The sequence below is a fragment of the Caenorhabditis elegans genome, chromosome X (genome assembly GCF_000002985.6).
Source record: "Caenorhabditis elegans chromosome X".
In the NCBI taxonomy this organism is placed as follows: domain Eukaryota; kingdom Metazoa; phylum Nematoda; class Chromadorea; order Rhabditida; family Rhabditidae; genus Caenorhabditis; species Caenorhabditis elegans.
The window spans coordinates 9,906,140-9,925,423 of NC_003284.9; the positions used below are offsets into that span (position 1 = coordinate 9,906,140).

The 19,284-nt window shown below is 34.6% G+C and overlaps 5 protein-coding genes across 11 annotated transcripts; 3 read left to right on the plus strand and 2 right to left on the minus strand.

Moving 5' to 3' along the window:
- Positions 1-2,774, plus strand: F21G4.5 (C2H2-type domain-containing protein). The gene is made up of 6 exons (NM_077261.4): positions 1-211; positions 404-594; positions 642-789; positions 844-941; positions 989-1,180; positions 1,510-2,774. The coding sequence occupies exons 1-6, from the start codon at positions 17-19 to the stop codon at positions 1,664-1,666; spliced, it is 981 nt and encodes a 326-aa protein (NP_509662.1). The 5' UTR covers positions 1-16; the 3' UTR covers positions 1,667-2,774.
- On the minus strand, positions 2,655-11,309 carry htt-1 (the record flags this gene model as incomplete). Of its 6 annotated transcripts, none has more annotated exons than NM_001430926.1 (29): positions 2,665-2,915; positions 2,967-3,138; positions 3,280-3,433; positions 3,479-3,702; positions 3,749-4,043; positions 4,148-4,385; positions 4,432-4,545; positions 4,900-5,438; positions 5,486-5,867; positions 5,915-6,024; positions 6,400-6,529; positions 6,578-6,713; positions 6,773-7,042; positions 7,110-7,266; positions 7,310-7,433; positions 7,476-7,946; positions 7,997-8,131; positions 8,294-8,638; positions 8,686-8,903; positions 8,952-9,230; positions 9,395-9,514; positions 9,565-9,871; positions 9,915-10,085; positions 10,133-10,267; positions 10,433-10,546; positions 10,593-10,749; positions 10,799-10,935; positions 10,983-11,090; positions 11,162-11,305. In NM_001430926.1, the coding sequence occupies 29 exons, from the start codon at positions 11,303-11,305 to the stop codon at positions 2,775-2,777; spliced, it is 6,027 nt and encodes a 2,008-aa protein (NP_001417864.1). The 6 variants fall into 6 exon arrangements, with proteins under 6 accessions (NP_509663.3, NP_001417864.1, NP_001417862.1 ...); NM_001430925.1 differs by having other exon boundaries at positions 2,775-2,915; positions 4,432-4,539; NM_001430928.1 differs by having other exon boundaries at positions 2,775-2,915; positions 4,432-4,539; positions 10,433-10,552.
- A 1,848-nt stretch (positions 11,310-13,157) lies between these two features.
- Positions 13,158-14,652, plus strand: folr-1 (FOLate Receptor homolog). The gene is made up of 4 exons (NM_077263.2): positions 13,158-13,309; positions 13,362-13,533; positions 13,581-13,885; positions 13,989-14,652. The coding sequence occupies exons 1-4, from the start codon at positions 13,163-13,165 to the stop codon at positions 14,205-14,207; spliced, it is 843 nt and encodes a 280-aa protein (NP_509664.1). The 5' UTR covers positions 13,158-13,162; the 3' UTR covers positions 14,208-14,652.
- A 765-nt stretch (positions 14,653-15,417) lies between these two features.
- C17G1.2 (uncharacterized protein) lies at positions 15,418-16,704 on the plus strand. Its single transcript, NM_077264.2, has 4 exons — positions 15,418-15,544; positions 15,592-15,763; positions 16,038-16,375; positions 16,421-16,704. Exons 1-4 carry the CDS (start codon positions 15,419-15,421, stop codon positions 16,625-16,627), a joined length of 843 nt encoding a protein of 280 aa, NP_509665.1. The 5' UTR covers position 15,418; the 3' UTR covers positions 16,628-16,704.
- Positions 16,705-16,722: 18 nt separating this feature from the next.
- ugt-23 (UDP-glucuronosyltransferase) lies at positions 16,723-19,034 on the minus strand (the record flags this gene model as incomplete). 2 transcript variants are annotated; one of them, NM_001083286.4, is made up of 8 exons in its annotated part: positions 16,723-16,984; positions 17,027-17,122; positions 17,167-17,303; positions 17,369-17,594; positions 17,699-17,928; positions 17,980-18,332; positions 18,518-18,737; positions 18,800-19,034. In NM_001083286.4, 8 exons carry the CDS (start codon positions 18,947-18,949, stop codon positions 16,804-16,806), a joined length of 1,593 nt encoding a protein of 530 aa, NP_001076755.1. The 2 variants fall into 2 exon arrangements, with proteins under 2 accessions (NP_001076755.1, NP_001076756.1); NM_001083287.6 differs by lacking the exon at positions 18,800-19,034 and having other exon boundaries at positions 16,804-16,984; positions 18,518-18,602.
- Positions 19,035-19,284: the final 250 nt, after the last annotated feature.

Here is a 19,284-nt window from a genome sequence, read left to right on the forward strand (position 1 = left end):
TTTTAGGTTGTCCGCAATGGAAGAAATTCAACTTGAAAAAACAATTGGTCCGACTGGTTCATCTGCAAATATCAGCAGGAAACGTGCAAATGTGGCTGATCACAAAAATCATGCATTGCTTGATTTTGTGGAAACATTGGTAGATCATCATCAAGATTTGGTGATACTAGAGACGGATAACACTTTGGAAACTTTGGATGTAATGATTGAAGTGAGTTTGATTCAGCAATTAGATGACTAGAGTAACTATCAAGAAAACGTTTGGGTGGCATAATACTGACATTATAAATACTTTATTTGATTTTCTACTGTTTCCAATGTACTAAATACTTTATGCTGTTCATCCTAGCTGCACACTCTAAATTTGTCAATAAACACTGTTCTCTTAAATTTTCCTTTTTAGATTCCATCATTTCAATGCACAAAATGCAGAAAGCAAGAAGTGAACGTCAGAGATTTTGTAGAGCACTACCTTGAACACGAAGTCAAAGTGCACAGAGTATCCTATGAACATTTGGGTGTTGTAAAGCCAGAGATTAACGATAAAATCAAGGAAGTTGTTGCAACTGTTCAAAGCAATGGAAACATCAAAAAGTTGATTGTAGTCAGTTTATTATAACAAACAAAACTTTTTTTTCCAGAAAAGTCACAAACAGTAATTTCACCATTCGTTGTTCCTTGGATTCTCCACTTGCCTCGTTTTTGTCAATGCAATATTTAAAAATATATCTGGATGAGGTGCCGTCAAATAAATCATTTACTCGGAAATATGTGAAAGTTGAATTGCAGGTACATTTTCCTTGGTGAACATAACAGTTATGATATAATCAATTCTTTTTACAGCGCCCAGAAAAACAATACAATATTCATTTCGACTTCACGTTTATTGATAGAGCGGTTACAAGAATAAAAACCGAGCGTGAGACGAAGAAACAAAAAAAGTTTGTGGATTTCAAGAAAAACTTTCATAATAACGTTCATATTTTAGATTAGTGGAATACTACGAGAAAAAATGTCAACGAGCACAGGTTGCCGAAGAAGACCTGCTTTTTAAAAAGAACAGAACCGAAGAAGAAACAAAGTGCTTGGCACTTGCATTGAATTTACCGGAAAATTTCACGCATATGCAGCTATATATGGCTATGAAATCAATGGCCGATCATAAGCCAAACCTTCCAGAGTTAGTTTTCAAATGAATAATCCTGACAACCCACTAATTAAAGAAAGGGAAGCGGCGGCGTAGAAACTGAGTAAAAAACTTTTTTCCATGTCTCCCACAACGTAAGTATTCTAAATTAGACTAAACCTGCTCAGTTCAGCGAGAAAAAAACTTTGTACAAAATTTTCCTGTGCTGTATTTCTTATATTGATCATATAACCGACCCTTGAGTTTATCAAATAAATAATTGTGTCCAATAATATATATTTTTACAGCTAGTGATGATAAAATTAAATGTATCGTCAAACTCGTTTTCACACAGTTTTGTTACTTCAATTTTTTAAATTTAGAAACACTCTGAAATATGATGCTGCAATTGATCAGGAGGGAAATTATATGACAAAAGAGCAGCGAAAATTGATTTCAACGCTGTCAAACAACTTCATGTACGTTTCGGGAAGCAATCGTCGTTGCACCAGGAAGAAACCTGTCTCTTCAACCGAATAAATGACACGGACCAGATATTCTCATTAGATTCTCACGCGTAGTATTTATCTTAAATTTTGTGATAATGATTAATACCACTCTCTTGTTTCTATTCTTATCATACTTTAAACTTTTCTTGGTTCCTGCATATTACTTGAAACATCTATTTATTCGAATTTCAATTGTTTGGCAATTTACCCCGTTCATCTCAGATCATATAATATCTATTTTAAATGTGCTGTTTTCAATCACCAATTTAAAGGTGGACTACGCTCAGTGGGGAAATTGCTTTAAAACATGCCTATGGTACCACAATGACCGAATATCATGATAAAAAAATTCAAAAAAATGTTCTAGATTTTATATGATTTTTTCAAAATTGAAAAATCTCAGTTTTCACCTAACTATTTTTGAATTTCCGCCAATTGGATTTGTTTGGTGGAGCGCGCTTGCATTATTTTTATCAATTAATTTTTTTTCTCGTTATTTGACTGATTTTCTTCATTTTCTATGATTTTTCCTCGGAAAATGGAAGAAATAAACAAGAAAAATCCAAAGTGTTTGTTAAAAAATAATTAAAAATGCGTAAAACTAGGATATTTTGAGTTCCGACGACAACAAGCCTGAAATTAGTATATTTTACAGTTTTACTCATTTTCAATTATTTTTTAACAATCATTTTGCATTTGTCTTGTTTATTTCTTCCATTTTCCAAGGAAAAAACATAGAAAATGAAGAAAATCAGTGAAGTAATGAGAATAAATAAAATAAATAAATAAAAATAATGCAAGCACGCTCCACCGAACAAATCCAATTGGCGGAAATTCAAAAATAATTAGGTGAAAACTGAGATTTTTCAATTTTGAAAAAATCATATAAAATCTAGAAAATTTTTTTGAATTTTTTAATCATGATATTCGGTCATTTTGGCCCCATAGGCGTGTTTTAAAGCAACTTCCCCACTGGTCCACCTTTAATGGTGATTGAAAGCATTTTTATTGTTTTTTCTGATGTAAAATTTGCTTTATTAGAATTGTATCACAAAATTGGAAAATGAGATCAAAATTACAACGATCACAACTGTTCTGCACCATTCAATAAATTATGAAAAATAAAAAATAATCTAAGTCTATTCAACAATTTTGTTACATAAAATGTTCAGCAACCATTGATTATCGTCGGCATTAGCTACTGATTTTGATTTAAGCCGTTCACGATACAATTTCAGTTCAACAGACCACTTCTTTGATGTTGCTGCTGTTTCAACTATCTGAAAAAAAAACGTTAAAAATATGACAATCACGACTTTGTTAAATTCTACCTGATTAATTAAAGTTGACACGAATCGTCGATCCTTTTTATTTCCATTGATAACAAATCGTTCAATATATTTGGAAATTGTGGTTTCCACTCCATTGACACAAATTGAAAAAAATGGAAGTGTTCGGGAGATAGCAGGAGCCGTTTCACCACGACTGAGCATGTCGAAGCCGCTGCAAAGAAAAAGTTAAAAAAAAAATTTTGTTGAAAGTTTTTGATTTTTGGTGCGCATAGCCTATTGACTTTTGATTAATTGACCTCACAGTTTACAATGCTTAAAATTTTTGCCCAATCTGATAACAAAAACATCTTACATAATCTGAAGTGCATTGTAAATTCGTGTCATCGACACTTCATCGTTAGCTACTTTCTCTCTTGTTGCTGCAACCATCAGTATCCGATACACAGCTCTGCAGTAGTACTCATTGTCTGCTGGAAATGGAGTTGCGTCTCCTGAATCCACCCCAACTGAAAAATTATGTTTATTATAAAAATAGTTAATATAAAACAAACCAAGAACAAAATTGATCACTTCATTATTAAACTCGTTAGATCTACACAATAACTGCTCTATTCCTTCGGCGATAAGCTCAATAATAAATCGTTCCCTACGAACTCTCATCGATGCAAGCAGAAGTTTAAGTATCGTTTTTTTGTCTTGTTTCAATCGCATCGGTGTCTCCATAAGCTTGATTATCAGTGCCAATGCAAACTGAGACTCGTCAGACTCTACTCTCCTGCAGTTATTGAACTCTGAATTAACCTTCAATGATGGAAACAAACCCAGATCCATTGGCAAGTTTTTTCAAATACTTTTCAAGATATGCTGACAAAATGTCGATTGATGATATGAAAGACTCATAAGAATCAGATTGGACCAAGTAGAGGACACCAGCTAGTGTATAGATTCTGACAGTCTTAATATCATTCGACAAACCAGAAGACACCAGTTTCAAAGCAATAGACTCAGGCTCGCCCGGTTTGAATTCCGTTCCATGCACGTCAGCACCAAGTACAGCAATTGATTTGAAAAACATGGCATGAACAAATGATGAGAGAACTGAATTCTGGTCGTATTCTGAAAATGAGATTTCCGAAATTCAAAATGGCGGACTTCTACGACGATTTCTTTTCTTACTTTAAAGCAAGTACTATTTTTATTTCGAAAATAATTATACTCACGATGCCTATAGATAATAGATGTGGTTCGCAGAACTGCTTTGTGTAAATCCGGATCATCAAAAAAATCTGACAGATAGAGAATTGTGTGGAGAATGGAGTGGAGCAGTGTATCGCCAAGTTCTCCTATTCCCTGACTGTACCAGTACTCAAAGATATTCATGAGCTGTTTTACATTTGAAATCGTGTCGATATTGGTGGCTGACGTTAGAAAGTAATTGCTTGCGCTGTGGTCAATTCTCTGTAAATGCTGTATAAAACTGGAAAATTAAGTTCACAAAACTGACATGATAGTTAGCATGCTGTCGAAACTCAATAGGCATCATCCCGCACAACTGCCATAAAGAAAAGAGCGGTGTTTGACAGATTCCATAGAGATTTGTTTTCCCATCGCACTGAAACTGTTTCACGATTTCATAGGAATGATGAAAAATAAATAAAAATTTTGTAAAAACTGTAAAATAAGATAATGCATTTAAGCAATGTACTATTATTATATTATTATTTGCAAAAATGTATGTTCTAATTAAATGAGGCCACAAATCTCAAACAGAAATTGGAAGTAATTTTTAAATTAAAACATGTGGAAACTTAAATTAAATCATGTGGAAACTTTTTATATTTTTAGAATTCGAAAATAATCATTGCTAAACCTTAAAAAATAAACATTGTACCACGAAATTAAATGGAGAAATGAATGAAAATTTTAATCTCAAAATCAAGGCATGTAATACACAAGTACCCTAGATTCTTACATGGGTCCACGATTTTTGATCATGACGTTCCAGCGGTGTTGTAAATGCAGTCCTTGGTTCACATTTCCAAACGCTTTTTAGATTACAAAGATGTGCAAATTCCGTGCTTTGTAAAAACAACTCCGAAATGTATGGCGATTTCAGTACAAAACCAGAAGATGGATCTCCTCCATTTGGATACTTCAAAGAGGTTAATATAGTTGCAATATAAAGTTGAAGTGCATTGCAGCTTCTTGCTTCCCTCTCCAACACGTCCTTTTCGTCGTGATGCATTTTTTCTGGTCCGATAACAGTATGAGCAATCACAGCTTGCATAGTTGTGAACAACACTTCAAATTGGGCGTTCGTTACAAGACCAACTTTTGAAAGTCGACGCTTCATGTCTTCTAGCACCATGACATCACAAACATGACCGGTTGGTGGTAGACACGTTATTGTCGGTTTTCGAAGAATTTCTACAACTGGAACCCAGTTGAAACATTTCATCGCCACAAGGGGAATGTTAAACATTGAATTGAGTATTGGATGTCTAAAGCAAGCTGGAAAAAATATTTTCAGAAATGTACCTTTTTTTTCGATAACTTGCCTGACAGCGTTTTTGAAAATCTTTTACTATGTCTAAGATGTGCTTCCTGGCAAAAAGCAAACATTGACAACGCAAATTTCTTAATCTCTTTCACTTTTGCCTCATCCATGTCACATTTCACTTGGAAATCAATCCGATATTGAGAATACGTTGCGATCAGTGCGTCTGTCGTCATAATTCCCGCCACTTTTTCAGCGAGATTCAGAAACATTTGAGCTGTTTCCAATTCGTCTTCCGAAATGAAGTGGAGCATGCGGGGACTGACCAGAAGATTACGAATGCCGCGTAAAACATATCCATCTTCCGTATAATCAAATGAGACTTGGTCGAACATCAATTTGATTTTAGGGATACTCAAATTGTTCAAGTGAATCCCAGCGAGCTGAACCTAACTCAGTTTATTTCATATATTTACGTATAATTTCTTACATTTGTGTTCCCTAACAGTTTCAAAAACATGTTAGAGTTGAACCTTTCGGAGAGAGCATCCACTAAATCTTGAAGACGGAAAGTTATATCCAGTCGGTGCTCCAAATCATCTGCAATACTAAATATTGATTCCCGTTCTAGAAATTTTTGTTTTGCTCCTGTGAATGATGCAGCTCCAAAAATACACACAAAGAAATTTTCAAACAAACCATCCTGCAATAAATTACATTTTCAAGTCATGACAAATAGAAATTTCGCTCGTTTCGTTTGTATTCCCTTTACGTCAGGGATTTGTTTATTTTTGTAAATTTAGGCGCGCCTTGACATGAATTTTGATAAAAATGTCTCTTTTCAAGCTCAAAATATTATCAAACTTGAATGACATGTTCTTTCGACACATGACAAAACGAATACTAAGAAACTAGGAAAAAATTTTATAATTGTCAGAGTTGTTTTTGTCAATTTACGTTTTACGGACTCCTTACCGTCCAATCTTCTAAATTCCGCAAGGAGAAAACCCCATATAGAGTCGTCATTTGGATATTCTCTCTCAATGAGATTTAGAAAGTCTAGAACTGATGTTTCTCCGGAGCAAATAATTGAGTGACAGAGATCCTGAATTGAACCGCAATGATGTTTTTCGAGTAAATTGTCAATATCTACAGAATCATTTCCAGTCAACTCTTCATCCAGGTCACTTTCTTCAACGCGATTTGGTAACAACGATGAGTCAGCATACTTGGAAAGAAGATGTGTTGCCTTGGTGTTATTAAATTTTGAAAAACAATGCTCAAAGTATCTGAAAATACAAAAAGTAATATTTTAAAATTGGAAAAACGCATATATCGAAATGTTTACCTTTTCCAGTCTATCGCACGATCTCCGTTATTTAATGTGAAGTATAAAGCAACGATAATTGTACATTCTTTGAGAGTATTCTCTGGCACTGGATCATCAAGCCACTGGTTGATTATTTCAAAAATATTAACTTTATCACTGGTCAGGTAATTTGTTATCAAAGAGACTGGCAGTGCAATTGCAGAGAACGGTACTTCCACTTTCAAACTATCATGAGGTGTCCATTCCCGTAAGACCGACCAGAAAAGTTTCTGATTCTTCATTCCGAATCTGAAAAATTATTTATTTCCTGTATGACATAATATTAAATTCCAATTCAAGATATAAAAAAGCATACTCATTCTTTTCCAACAGCAATGATAGCGTGTAAAGTGTTTCAGTTGGTGCAACTTGCATACATAATTTCCACGTGGAATGGCTTGTGTGAAGAAACTCTTCAATATCGGTAAATTCATATCTTCCATTAAACAATGCAAAGCTAACAGCTTTCATAGCTGCAAATATGAAGATTATGGTTTTTACGAGTATTTTGTTTACCGTTCACAATTCCCGGATTAGATAATTTTTCGATGGATTTCATGAGCATTGTTGCAGCAATCATTGGCTTTTGATATGACTCGTCTTTTTGGAACCTTGTAGCTGTTGCCAAGAAGTGCATGAGCTGAAAGTATGCTTCTGCTAAAAGTTTTTGAATTGCTCTTACAGTATCAAAAAGTTCAGAATGAGCACATTCCTCTGGCCTTGCAAATGTTGAAACTGCGAACTTCATCAAACATTCTGTTGGATCTGCGTCAGAAAGTTTTAGTTTATGATTCATCAAGCAAATCATGATCTGCAGAACTTGTTTTTTCTCATTCTTTCCTCGATATCGGAAACATTTCAAACTTTGTGTGATCAATGGCTCAAGTTGTTCCAGAATTTCTTCCTTCATTGCTCCCATTTTAATTTTTTCAACTTCCATGTCATCTCCCCATCTATTGAAATACTTATCGCCGTCACACTTCAGAGCTTCAATCAAGAATTCATCATTCGTCTCAAAATTATTGGTATTTGAAGATGCAAAATAGAATACGCGTCCACTTGTTAATGATTCAATTAGTTTCGGGTCTAGGAGACAGCGAAGAAGAACGTTTAGCAGCTTTAACGCAGAAATCGGAGACAATGTAAAAAGAACCTGGAATCTTTTATTACAAAATAAGTTTTGATGTAAATATTATCACTCACTGTAATATATACAATAATCTCCAAAATATTTTCAGTTGAGGTTTTGAAGTCGTGTGCCATTGCTGCCAACATTAGATTTATTGTGGGCGTTAAGAGCTGTTCCAGTTTCTCGTCAGCAGAACTTTGAACTGTTTTCTGAAATAATGCTTGTTAAGTTTCAAAAATACACATCGTTATCAATACAAATTTAGAAGAATTGCTGAAGCTAATAGATAATTTCTATTAATCACAAAATTTTGTTTCTCAATAAACAGTTTTATTTGCCCTTATCTTTTTGGAAAATGACTCTAAACTTACGTAGTACGCATCCAAAGTTGCTCGAAACTCAGTTCTGTTACCTAGCGTGTCATCCATTTCAGTTCTTGAATGCTGCAGGAATGGGAACTCCTTTGTCTCAGCGGCACCTCTCACAATAAACACATTTCGGTAAACCCAATTTAAAACTGACATGCCAACATGGAATCCGTGATAGCAATCTTCCTTTGAGTGCGAATCGGACAAACTGACCGTCATTACTTGTAGAACGGCTGGAAGGGTATCAGAATTCCAATGCATTCTGCTGAGTTTTGGAACTTTTTCATGGCTGAATTCAGGACTGTTGACACTTTCACGAAGAATTGCTGTCATCTTCACATAGGTGGGCTAAAGGGAAAATATTAATAAAACAAATTTCAAACTTCATTCCGTACCATTCTCGCTTCACAAAGAAGTGTTGTTCTCCAATCATCATAAACAATTTGTTTAAATCTGTTTGCTTTACTTGAGGTACGATGAACATGTGGAAAATCAACACGTAGAGGTAGTGATGGAGGATACTGATCTTCGCATGCGGTTTCCGAGCTATGATAATTTAACATTGTCGAAATAGTGTTGATGAATCGTGGACTATCCCAGCAATCGATGACACCTGAAACATGAAGTTTTTTGATAATCATAAATCGTATCATATTCTCACAATTTTTCAAACAATTTTGAAACCGCTCCATAACTTCAAGGTGTTTATTCTCCTTAATGTTATTAACTTGAATCCAATCTCGCATTACGCTCATAAATGCACATGCACTTGTGATTTCTGCTAAACTGAAATCGTAGTGTGTAGAATACAGTGATCGAAATGCCATAATTTCCAAGTATTCCAAAAGTTGCTGATTTTTCAAGTGCAGCACGTGCTCCACACTGACAGAGTCCAAAAGGTACCGAAACTTTTTCACAGATTTGAAGAGGTCAAGACCATCTGAAAGTTTTTTGCTATAAATTAGGTTCACTGCATTTGATAAGGGATTGACTGATTTTTTTAATTCTAGCAATATTTTTTCATGTCCTCCCTGTTAAGTTAACTCAAATAAACACTGGAAAATTGAATGTAGACTTTCGAGAAAACAAATTAGTAAATCTTACTATAAATTTCAGTTCCACGTTGCAAAACTAAAAACATAAATTTTATAGCTTGTTGTGAGAGTTGGTCATCAGTCGAAGTTGAATAGCAAATGACATCTATCATAAGTTGATTTTTGTCTCCTGAAATTTAGAAACACGCAAAAATGTTTACGGGAAATAGAAAAGCATACCAAATCGAACTTCATAGTTTTCTATGGATGTTCTGGCACAAATGACGTTGAGAACCCGTAGAGCCAAAATTTTCATTGAATCTTTTGATTGGCGATCTGTTTTAAGTAGTTTTTCACTTCCCGTCAGGAGAAACGTTTTTCCGAGAAAGGCAACTACATAATTTGTAACCGAACGATTTGCATTAAGTGACATTTTTTCAAAGTCCTCTAATAATAAGTCGATTTTTGGAGGTGGTTTTGTTTCTTGCAGTTGTTCGTACAGATCAGCATTCACTAATGGATCCACAAATTCCACATCTTCCACATGCTAAATGGGTTTTTATGATTAAGAACAATAAATAAACACTAACCTCTTCTGGTTTTGAAATGGATTCTCCGTATTTTAACTTCAAAAAGTTGCCTGGAACGAACCCGTCCATTTGCGGAATTTCAACTTTCATCAGTTCTTCCAGAGTTGCAAACGCGTCATAAGCAACTTCATTCGATGAATCTCTAATCATCAGAAGCAACATCTCTATTAACTGAAATACAAAGTATCTAATTCAAAATTTTGTTATTGAAAACATACTCCTTTTAAGCTATCAACTGATATTCCACTTATGTAGATATGGATTGACTTTCTGATCATACTAATTGTGCCAACAGGGACCACCTGATTGCTAACAAATGTTTCAATCACTTTGTCAAGGTGTGTGTTGAACATCTGAAATTATGATGATATGTTGTGAGAATTTTTTTTCAACCCATTTGATAGTGTATTTAGTTTGAATAAGTAGAAGAAACACCTATTAGGCATGATTTTAAATGATGTTAACTAAAGTTTTGAATTAAAGGTTTTCAGTGACTTTAAAATTTTTAATTATCTTACCACTCGAAACATTTCTTTTGATTCTTCTATAACTGCTCCAATCACTGCCGCCATTGTCCGAGACGCATGTCCTCGTGTGGACCAAAGCTTTTGAAGAGCCTTTTCAGTAATTTCCTGTAGCTAGTAAAAAATTTAAAACAGTTCGATGTAAATTACTTACTTTTAAATCTGCATTTTGCCAAACCACTGAAGATATAAGTTTGCCACACCATTTTTCAAGTGCTTGATGACAGATCGTTTGATTAATATTCAGGCTTTTAAGTATAAAGTTTTTTACGACTTCTTGATAAAATGTCCTTCCACTTTTTTCAGGAGCGCTGAAATTTCGTAATGATATTTCTCCCGTTATTTTTTAAATTTTTTTACTGTTGTTTTGGTAGAATATCCAGGTAATATACAAGATATTTGATCATTTTCGTTGCTTGTCGGGCTCCGTTCATCTTTTCAATACTCATCGCCAAAATTTTAAGTGAAGTTTCAGGAAATCCGTAGCATTCGTATGCCTAAAAATGTAATTATGAACGGTCGACCGATAAATTAGTTTTTTCACTTTAAGAATGTGCTCATAATATGCTTCAGCTGCTAATCTGATGTCTGCATTGTTTTTCTCCAGGCTGATGAAGGTTAAATTCATTAATCGATGAACATAGCGATAATACTGAAATTATTTTTATAAAAAAAGCATAAAACCGTTTTTGAAGTAATTTATATTTTTAAAGAAACACTTACTGTATCATTTCTATCTGTTAGCACGTTGACTTTCAAATTTTTATCGATTATTTTGTGTGCCGATTTCAAAAGGTTTAATTCCCTGTCCAACGATACATTTGTACTTAATTCATCCGTTATTTGTGCCAATACTGTTGATGTCATGCCTGTTAACGAAAAACCATAAAAACAAATTCAATTCCAATATAATAATTAAAAATAAAATGACACAAATAAATAAACTGCCATGGCCTCGGGGGACGAGAGTGAGAGACAACTAGGCCACGGCCACAGGAGGAGGGTGCAACAGGAGGAGGAACAGCCAATTGGGAAAGAAGCGGGGAACAAGATACAGGGTAAAGGGAGAACGATGCACAGATATTTGAAAATGAAGGAATTAAAATGTGTCTTCAAGTTTTATTTGAATACATATGCATTCTTACCACGCGCGATCATTCTTTTCTGCGTATACACCATAAGTAGACCAGATTGGTATATTTTTCTTGTATTCGATTCTGAATAAAAGTCTCAAAATTTAGTGTTCCCTCTCATTAGTATTAATACAATGTGAAAATTCTTCCATTATTTTTTGTGTTCTTCACATTTTTAAAATTATATTTTATTCGTTCACGTTTTAATAAAAATGGAAAGAAGGAGAATCAAAGGATTTTAGAGGAAAAACATGTGATCGATAAGATGATCAAGTAACCGTTATATGGTTGGGTGATCAACTATGAGAAAGAAATTTATCAAGAGGTAAATAGCTTATAAGTGCTGCGAAGGCTAAGCGGGAAAGTTTAACCTTTTTTTTTTAATAAAAAAATAATCTAGCTATACTGTTTCAGGAGGGAAAATACTTATGTAAGAAGCTGTTGTTGGAGGGGCCACAAGTACACAGCAAGCTGGAAAATCTAGGAAATCGGGCTTTTCTGACAAGAGAGGAAAATGAAAATCACCGCAAATAGTGTTCTGGTACGTCCTGAGGATTTGTAGGATTTGCCTTTGTTGAACTGATTTAAGATAGAATTGGTTGAGACGATCATCGTTGGAGGAGTATATCAAGTTAATTTTTTGAAGAAACGTCGGGAGAAGTATTTCAGCGGTTTCTCAAGTTTTTTTGTCAAGAATATTGAACTCGGACTGTAGATCTCGCTTTCATAATCCAAAACAAGTTATACGGAGATGTTGTAGAGTTTGAAATAAAGATTGGCATTGGTGGAGCGGAATGTTAAACAGTTGTCTGCATTTCAGTAGTGCAGCATTCGAGAAAAATTGATGTGAGCATTAAAGTTGAGCTTGTTGTCGACAAATATTCCTAGATCCTTGACTGATTCCTTCTTTGCAATCTTGATACCATTGTCAAAGTAATCCATCTTTGGGTTTTTTTCTGAAGAGTAGGACTGCGGACTTACTTTCCACCAGAAATAATTTTCAGTTGGTGCACCAGTTTGGTACTATGTTGTTTGATGTTTCAATTGATTTACCGTTTTCTCCAAATATTTTGAGATCATCCGCGAAGGCGGAGATGTGGACGTCGTTTGGGAGCAATTTCAGAAAATGACTTAAACCAGTTGCATATTTTTACGTTGCCCGACCCGGCAGAGCTAAGAAAATTTTTCAAAAACGGCGAAACGGAGGGTTTTAGTTTTTTTTTTTAATTTTAGAGATAAATTGGTCTATGATGGACATGTTTGCGAGTCGTTGGCAAAATGTGGGAGAAATAGGTACTAGCCTACTGTGAGCCCATATAATTCCAACAGTATATTTTCCAGTTGAAATTCTAAGCGCTTTCCAAGGGTGAAATAGTATTTTTAAATTGTCGTTTGTGAGTCATCATAAATATATATGAAAATTTGCTTAGGAGAGATGAAGGTCACGCCCATTTGTTATGAGTCACAATCAACCGTACTCGATTTTGTGCCCCTCTTCTTCTCTATTTAAATGGGATATCTTTGTTTATAACAATCATTTTTTAATTCCTTGCTGTTCTCAAACAAAATTGCCGATAATTATTTTTCAGAAATGAGATTCAAACTTGTTTGTCTTTTTTTAAGTCTATTTGCTCTTCCGAGTGTGTCCCTCACATGGGACATGAGCAAGTGGATGCCAGACACCCGGACTCACTCGATGGTGAAGCGGCAATGCGCAATGTGCATTGCCGGCGATTTTGTGAGTTTTTTTTTTTTGGCTGAAAGTTTTAATCAATTATTTATTGTCACAGTTGGACAAAAAGGATCTGATGGTGGATGTATCTATTGGCCAGATGATTGTGTGGAACGATGAATGGGATTTAACAGACTGTTGGACTGGGGATGTCGTCATCAAAGAATGTGCCTCGGCATGTGTCTCCATATACACCAAGTCGAAAACCCGTGAAGGATGGTTTTGGACAAGTGGGCTCAATTGATCGTATTTTAACTTTTTTTCAAAAAATTTTCAGGTGTCCTTATGGATTGTTCCGAGGCATTGATCTGGTCATCACCCGATTTGTCTCTCAAACCGACGACAATGGTACTCTTAGACGGAGTGTATGTTGCATCCAGAAAAGGCCACGATATCAAATATATATTCTCTACAAACAATAACAACAGCACATTGGACATCAGAGAGCATATATTTTCTTTCATGGTTCCTGGAATCAGACAGAAAAGAACTACCTTCGGGACAAAAGTCCTATTGGCTTCCATTGCCGTCATAATGATTTTTGTCGTTCTCGCATTATTAAAAATTGTGTACAAAGAAGAGGTAATAACACTGATCTCGAATTTTTTTTTTGTAAAGTTGAACATACAAAATACACCTGTTCAAACTTCTGGGTGAAGTCCTATTTAATTTGAACATTCTTCAGCGTAGCCGAAAAAATAAAGATGATCGTGAGCCAGTGGTTAGCTACTGTCGTGACATTAAAGAGCATATTGCAAGAATGGAACGCGGGCAAATTAAGCATGGGAAAGAGTTTAACAAGAACGTAGAGAATGTCCAAGACAATTTCACCGACAAGGATGATGCACACATGACGGACAATGAGTGTAATATGAACATCACTGATAATCAACAGCCTAAATAAGCTCTACAAATCAACTCGAGGATGATACCGAAACTTATACTTACTTCTCAACTATTTTTAAATGTTTCGAATATTCTTTCTTTCCTACGGTTCCTATATAATAATTATCTTGTTTTTTATTGGTGCATTCTTTATTTTCTACCGTTTACAGTATTCCTTCTACATATTATTATGACCACCCTATTAGACTTCCACTCTACATTAGTATTGTATCTCGAACACCCTCTGAGAACTTGTATTTCACTCGTTATAAGTTTTACAATTCCGATTAGTCTTGCCCAGTACCGCCTCATTAATTACAGTATTTTAACAATGATTTTTTGCGTTTTGGCAATAATTACACAATATCATTTATTTTCTATTAAAGGTGGTGTAGTAGAATTTTTATTGCTTTATTAGGTTAAAAATTGTCTGAAAACACCGAAAAAAAATGAATCACCGTCAAATTTTGGGTATACATGTCAATTATCTTGCGTTTTCAACTTCATTTAGGTATTTTAAAGTCGATGGGCGGCGAGGTTTTTAAATTTTTTTAAACCAAATCTCGCCGTCCATCGAATTTAAAATACCTAAATGAAGTTGAAAACGCAAGATAATTGACATGTATACCCAAAATTTGACGGTGAAAAAAATTGTTTAGCCGCTGCGACATTGACAAGTCGGTCAAATTTCAAATTTTACCTAATTTAACGCAATTTTTTGAGTCGTCATAACTTTTTTTGAGAAGTTTTCAAAAAGTTTCATTATGAAATTCGGTGTTTTCAGACAATTTTGAGTCTAATAAAGAAATAAAAAATTCGACTACACCATTTTTAATTTCATACACCGAAGGAATTGAAACATAATCAGAGAATACAAATCATTTCACTAAGTCTTTTAAATTTTTTGAATAGAGTTTCAAAAAGCTCGTTTACATATTAAAATACGATTTTCCTTCCAGTGTCTGTCGTTTTGTTTCAAACATGCGGGATATTTTTTCAACATGAGAATAGATCATCAAATTGTTTTGCAGACACAAAAACACTTTGCTAAAGTGAAACTGTCACATTCCATTTACTTTTCCTATCTTATCCCACGCAAATATATCGGAGCCATGATCACATGATAGAAAGTTTTCTTGTAGCATTTCTTTGGTTTTGTTTCATTCTTGCAGGCTTGCTCCTATCGTTTCAAAGTCAGAAAACTCTTGTCAGTGAACGAATTTTTTCAGAATGATCATCAAATTAGCAATACAAGTGTTGATTCTACTGACCATTCTGTTGGTGAACTTACCAACTTCAAGCTCCACAGTTGGCGAGTTCAATCATAAGTGTCCAGTTTGTTCTACTGAGGAGTTTGTGAGTCTAAAACTTTTTTAAAATTATTTGTAGAGTTTGGATTTTAGACTTCAAAACGTTGGCTGATGCAAGATTCGGATGCTGGACAAGCAATGAGTTGGGTCACTTGGCCTGGAACGGATTGCAAAAAATACATGTTTTTGATGATGCCTTGTAATGGTTCCTGTGTTACAATAACCGTGGAAAAACAAAAAGGGTTGGATGAATACACGTATGCAGGTAACTCGTCTTGTCAATCTCTGTATAATCATAAAATTATAACTTTTATGTCAGTTGAAAACAAAAACATCGTTATCAAATACAGAATTTTTATAACAGTTGTGCTCCCGAATGATTTGCTTTCTTTTTATTCAAACTCCAACGCGTTCTTCAACAATTTCATTGTTCTTCAATTTAAATTATACACATTTCAAAATTCTTCCTAACTATTTCACAAAATGTAAATGCTCTTTAAATTTTTATTAAGATTTGAAGACTACTTCCCAATTTTCAGGATCACTGCAAGAGTGTTCTGATCAACTGATCTACGAGAGTCCAGATTTGCCGGAGTATATAGACTTTAAATCATTCTCTAAAAACGCAGTCTATGTAGCCAAACGAAGTGGTCACCGAATAACTTACAATTTTACACGCCATAGCCTGATTGATCATGACGTGTACTATTCTGCTCGCGAGATCTCAGATGCAATCAATACTTTGAAGAAAATGAAAAATTGCAATGAGTCATATTTTCTGAAAACAAAAGTTTTGCTCCTGATTGGAGCTACAATTGCATGCAGTGTTCTGCTTCTGGCTGTAATGAAAATGCTTCACAGAAGAAGAGTGTCTAAAGTGAGTTTAATATTCACAATCATTGAAAACAATACCAGTTTACAGAGGATCAGCATTGCCAACAGAGATGCGAGAACAAGGAATATTGTAATTGCAATGAATGAAATTGACCAGGAAAATAACATTGTAGCACAGGAACCCGGAGTATCTGAGAATCAAAATCAAGACCCCGAAACAGAGCTCCAAGAGGACATGTGCACTTTTGAAAGACAAAATAATGCATATCAAAAAATAGAAAACGATCATCTTTAAAATTTAATTTGCAGCCAAAATGCGTAATGTGAATTTTTATCAAATATAAAAATGTTGAAAATAAACATTTTTCTAACGCTCCTCTCTATCCAAACTTTGGAAATTCTGTTCATTTTTGAAACAATATTCGTTCTAGTTTGAAAACAATTTAACTGAACATTTATTAAGTGACGGCATTACTCAAATTTGACTTTCTTTTTGCCACAACAGCATCTTACAACAACACCAACAGCAAAAATTTTCAGATACACAACTAAGGTTAGAAGAATTGTGGCAATGGCTAGAATGTCAAGATTGTAGTACTCAATAATGTTTTGGTGTCTACCATATGGATCCATAGACGGAAGTTTTCCAAACCTAAACAAAAGTATTACCATTGAACCCAATCAGTTTTAATACCTTGCAGCAAATTCCACGTGCTTTACCAAAGTTTCTTTCGGGTTAGTAGGTTGGTTATTTAGCATTTCAGCGAGTCTCTGAGCATTTTGACGATAACTGAAAATTTGAGGCTTGTAAACAATACACATCTTGTGTTCAACCTTGGATCATCCATCACTTTTCTCAAAGTTTTTCGAAGCGTTTCTGGGTTGGCAAGGTCCGTTTTGTGAAGAACTTCGGCTCCTCCGTGACGCTTTAGCATTTCAGCATTTCTCGTTTGATCAGCGAATATTGGGATCTGTAATTTTCAAATTCAACATTTTAAAATAGGAATTTCAACATAGAAGGTCTCCATTTACTAACCACCACAGCAGGTTTTCCCATTGTAGCCAGTTCGGTAACACTTCCAAGACCACCGTGAGTGATAAACGCATCAACACGGGAATCCGCTAAAAGCTCGGTTTGTGGAATCCATTCAACACGATTGATATTCATTATTCCGCATGTGTATTTTTTGTCGGCAAGATTCTCGTATTTCCAGATAAAAGTTACATCAGGCATGAGCTGGAATAACTCAGCGAGGGACTTTCTGAAATAACTCGTTCAATTTTCATTATGCTTATATCACCAATTTTATGATGTAGAAAAAATAAACTTAATAGTTGGAATGTGAACTACTGTTTTTCAACTCACTTATATTCATCCGGCATATCCATAGATTTGATGTTAGATCCGAAAGAAATAATAACATTTTTCTTTCTCATCGACACCATCGTGTCAAAATAATGCTCAAGTTTCAACGTTTCTTTATTTTTATTCACACTAATTCCCCCAATAGGAACAATTTTGTCAAATGTTGGTGCTGGGAACTCGAGAACTGGGATGTGATTGGTGAGAAGAAACGAAGATTCTGGCAAAATCTCCTGCAATTGTTCAGTTAGAAATTATGTTCACGTTCTCAATAATAAACATACTCTCCAAGATCTTTCAACCCCTAACAGTTTCTTCGCGTTTGCTGATTCATAGTCACCAATATCGGAAAACATTGAGTTACCATTCAAAAACTGTAGGTAGTTCAAGAATCGCTGTGTCATTGTCATTCGGTCACTATATAAGCTTTGTGTACCAGGTACGTAGCTCGGAGCAATTGGTTGACCAAGAACGTCGCTGACGTGATCCATACGAGCGCATGACAGAATTGAGACATGTGCAGGAATTTGAAGATATTCAAAAATTCCATAACCACAACTATCAAATGCTTCAGTAATTGCTAAATCAAACTTTTCAGATTTCAATTGGTCGAGCAGTTCACTTAATTTCATCACTTCTGAAATACAAAGAAAGCAATTAAAGTGTATGTACATCAAAACAAAATTAATTAATTTGTTTTACTCCTTCTTAAACTTTTTTACCAGAAGGCAAGCGAGAAACGCATTTATTTGAAAATGTGTTTTTCGCAAGATGAGAATGTGCATTCTCACTTCCAAAACATTATTATTGTATTTTACTTACTTGTACATTGTTTTCCAAATAATTGTGTCAATATTCTAGGATTCATCCACATCATCAATGGATTTGACATTTCCATTGTCCACATGTTTGACAGAAACTTTTCAGTTTGAGAGAAAATTTCAACAACTTCTTCATCGGCATCAATGATTATTTGTTTGGCACCCGATTTGATAGATGTTCGGTTTTTCTGCGTAGAATCGATTACTGGTAGCACCACGGTCTGGAAAAAAGATAATTGATGGTAAAATCCGACCGAAAATCTAATTTCTGCAGAAAACAAACCACATCATGACCGGCATCAACCAGTGTATCAACAACAGATCCTACAAACTTGATGTGACTATGTCCAAATAAATTTGAATAAACAAGGATTTTGTAAGGACTAGAAACGTTAAAAAGTATTTGTAATAACAGAGCAGAGAGCAACTGCATCCGCATGTTGATCACAAAGAATGGTAATGGTTTCGATTTTTGAATGGTTGATTGCAAGTAACTGATAAGATATCAACATAATGATTGTGAACATACAGTGGAGTTGGTAATAAATGAATATAGTGCCAATAAGTAACAAATTTATCTTATCAAGCAGATTTTTAACCCTAAAATGCAAAAATCGCAATAAAAAGATTGTTGCGGTTTTTGTATAATGCCGTCAGTTTTATAATAAGTTAAAGATTCGACGGTAATGCGTATATTGCAACATTTTAAATGAAAGAGGTGTCACTTGTTAACACACCTAATTTCCTCAATTATTCTCTTCGTGATTA

Excerpts from the sequence above, each read along its gene's own strand:
- F21G4.5 (NM_077261.4), top strand. The coding sequence starts at position 17 with ATGGAAGAAATTCAACTTGAAAAAACAATTGGTCCGACTGGTTCATCT. Across the intron at positions 212-403 it reads CTTTGGATGTAATGATTGAA|ATTCCATCATTTCAATGCAC; the intron begins GTGAGTTTGATT and ends TTTCCTTTTTAG. Across the intron at positions 790-843 it reads ATGTGAAAGTTGAATTGCAG|CGCCCAGAAAAACAATACAA; the intron begins GTACATTTTCCT and ends TTCTTTTTACAG.
- folr-1 (NM_077263.2), top strand. The coding sequence starts at position 13,163 with ATGAGATTCAAACTTGTTTGTCTTTTTTTAAGTCTATTTGCTCTTCCG. Across the intron at positions 13,534-13,580 it reads TGAAGGATGGTTTTGGACAA|GTGTCCTTATGGATTGTTCC; the intron begins GTGGGCTCAATT and ends AAAAATTTTCAG. Across the intron at positions 13,886-13,988 it reads AAATTGTGTACAAAGAAGAG|CGTAGCCGAAAAAATAAAGA; the intron begins GTAATAACACTG and ends AACATTCTTCAG.
- C17G1.2 (NM_077264.2), top strand. The coding sequence starts at position 15,419 with ATGATCATCAAATTAGCAATACAAGTGTTGATTCTACTGACCATTCTG. Across the intron at positions 15,545-15,591 it reads TTTGTTCTACTGAGGAGTTT|ACTTCAAAACGTTGGCTGAT; the intron begins GTGAGTCTAAAA and ends TTTGGATTTTAG. Across the intron at positions 16,376-16,420 it reads ACAGAAGAAGAGTGTCTAAA|AGGATCAGCATTGCCAACAG; the intron begins GTGAGTTTAATA and ends ACCAGTTTACAG.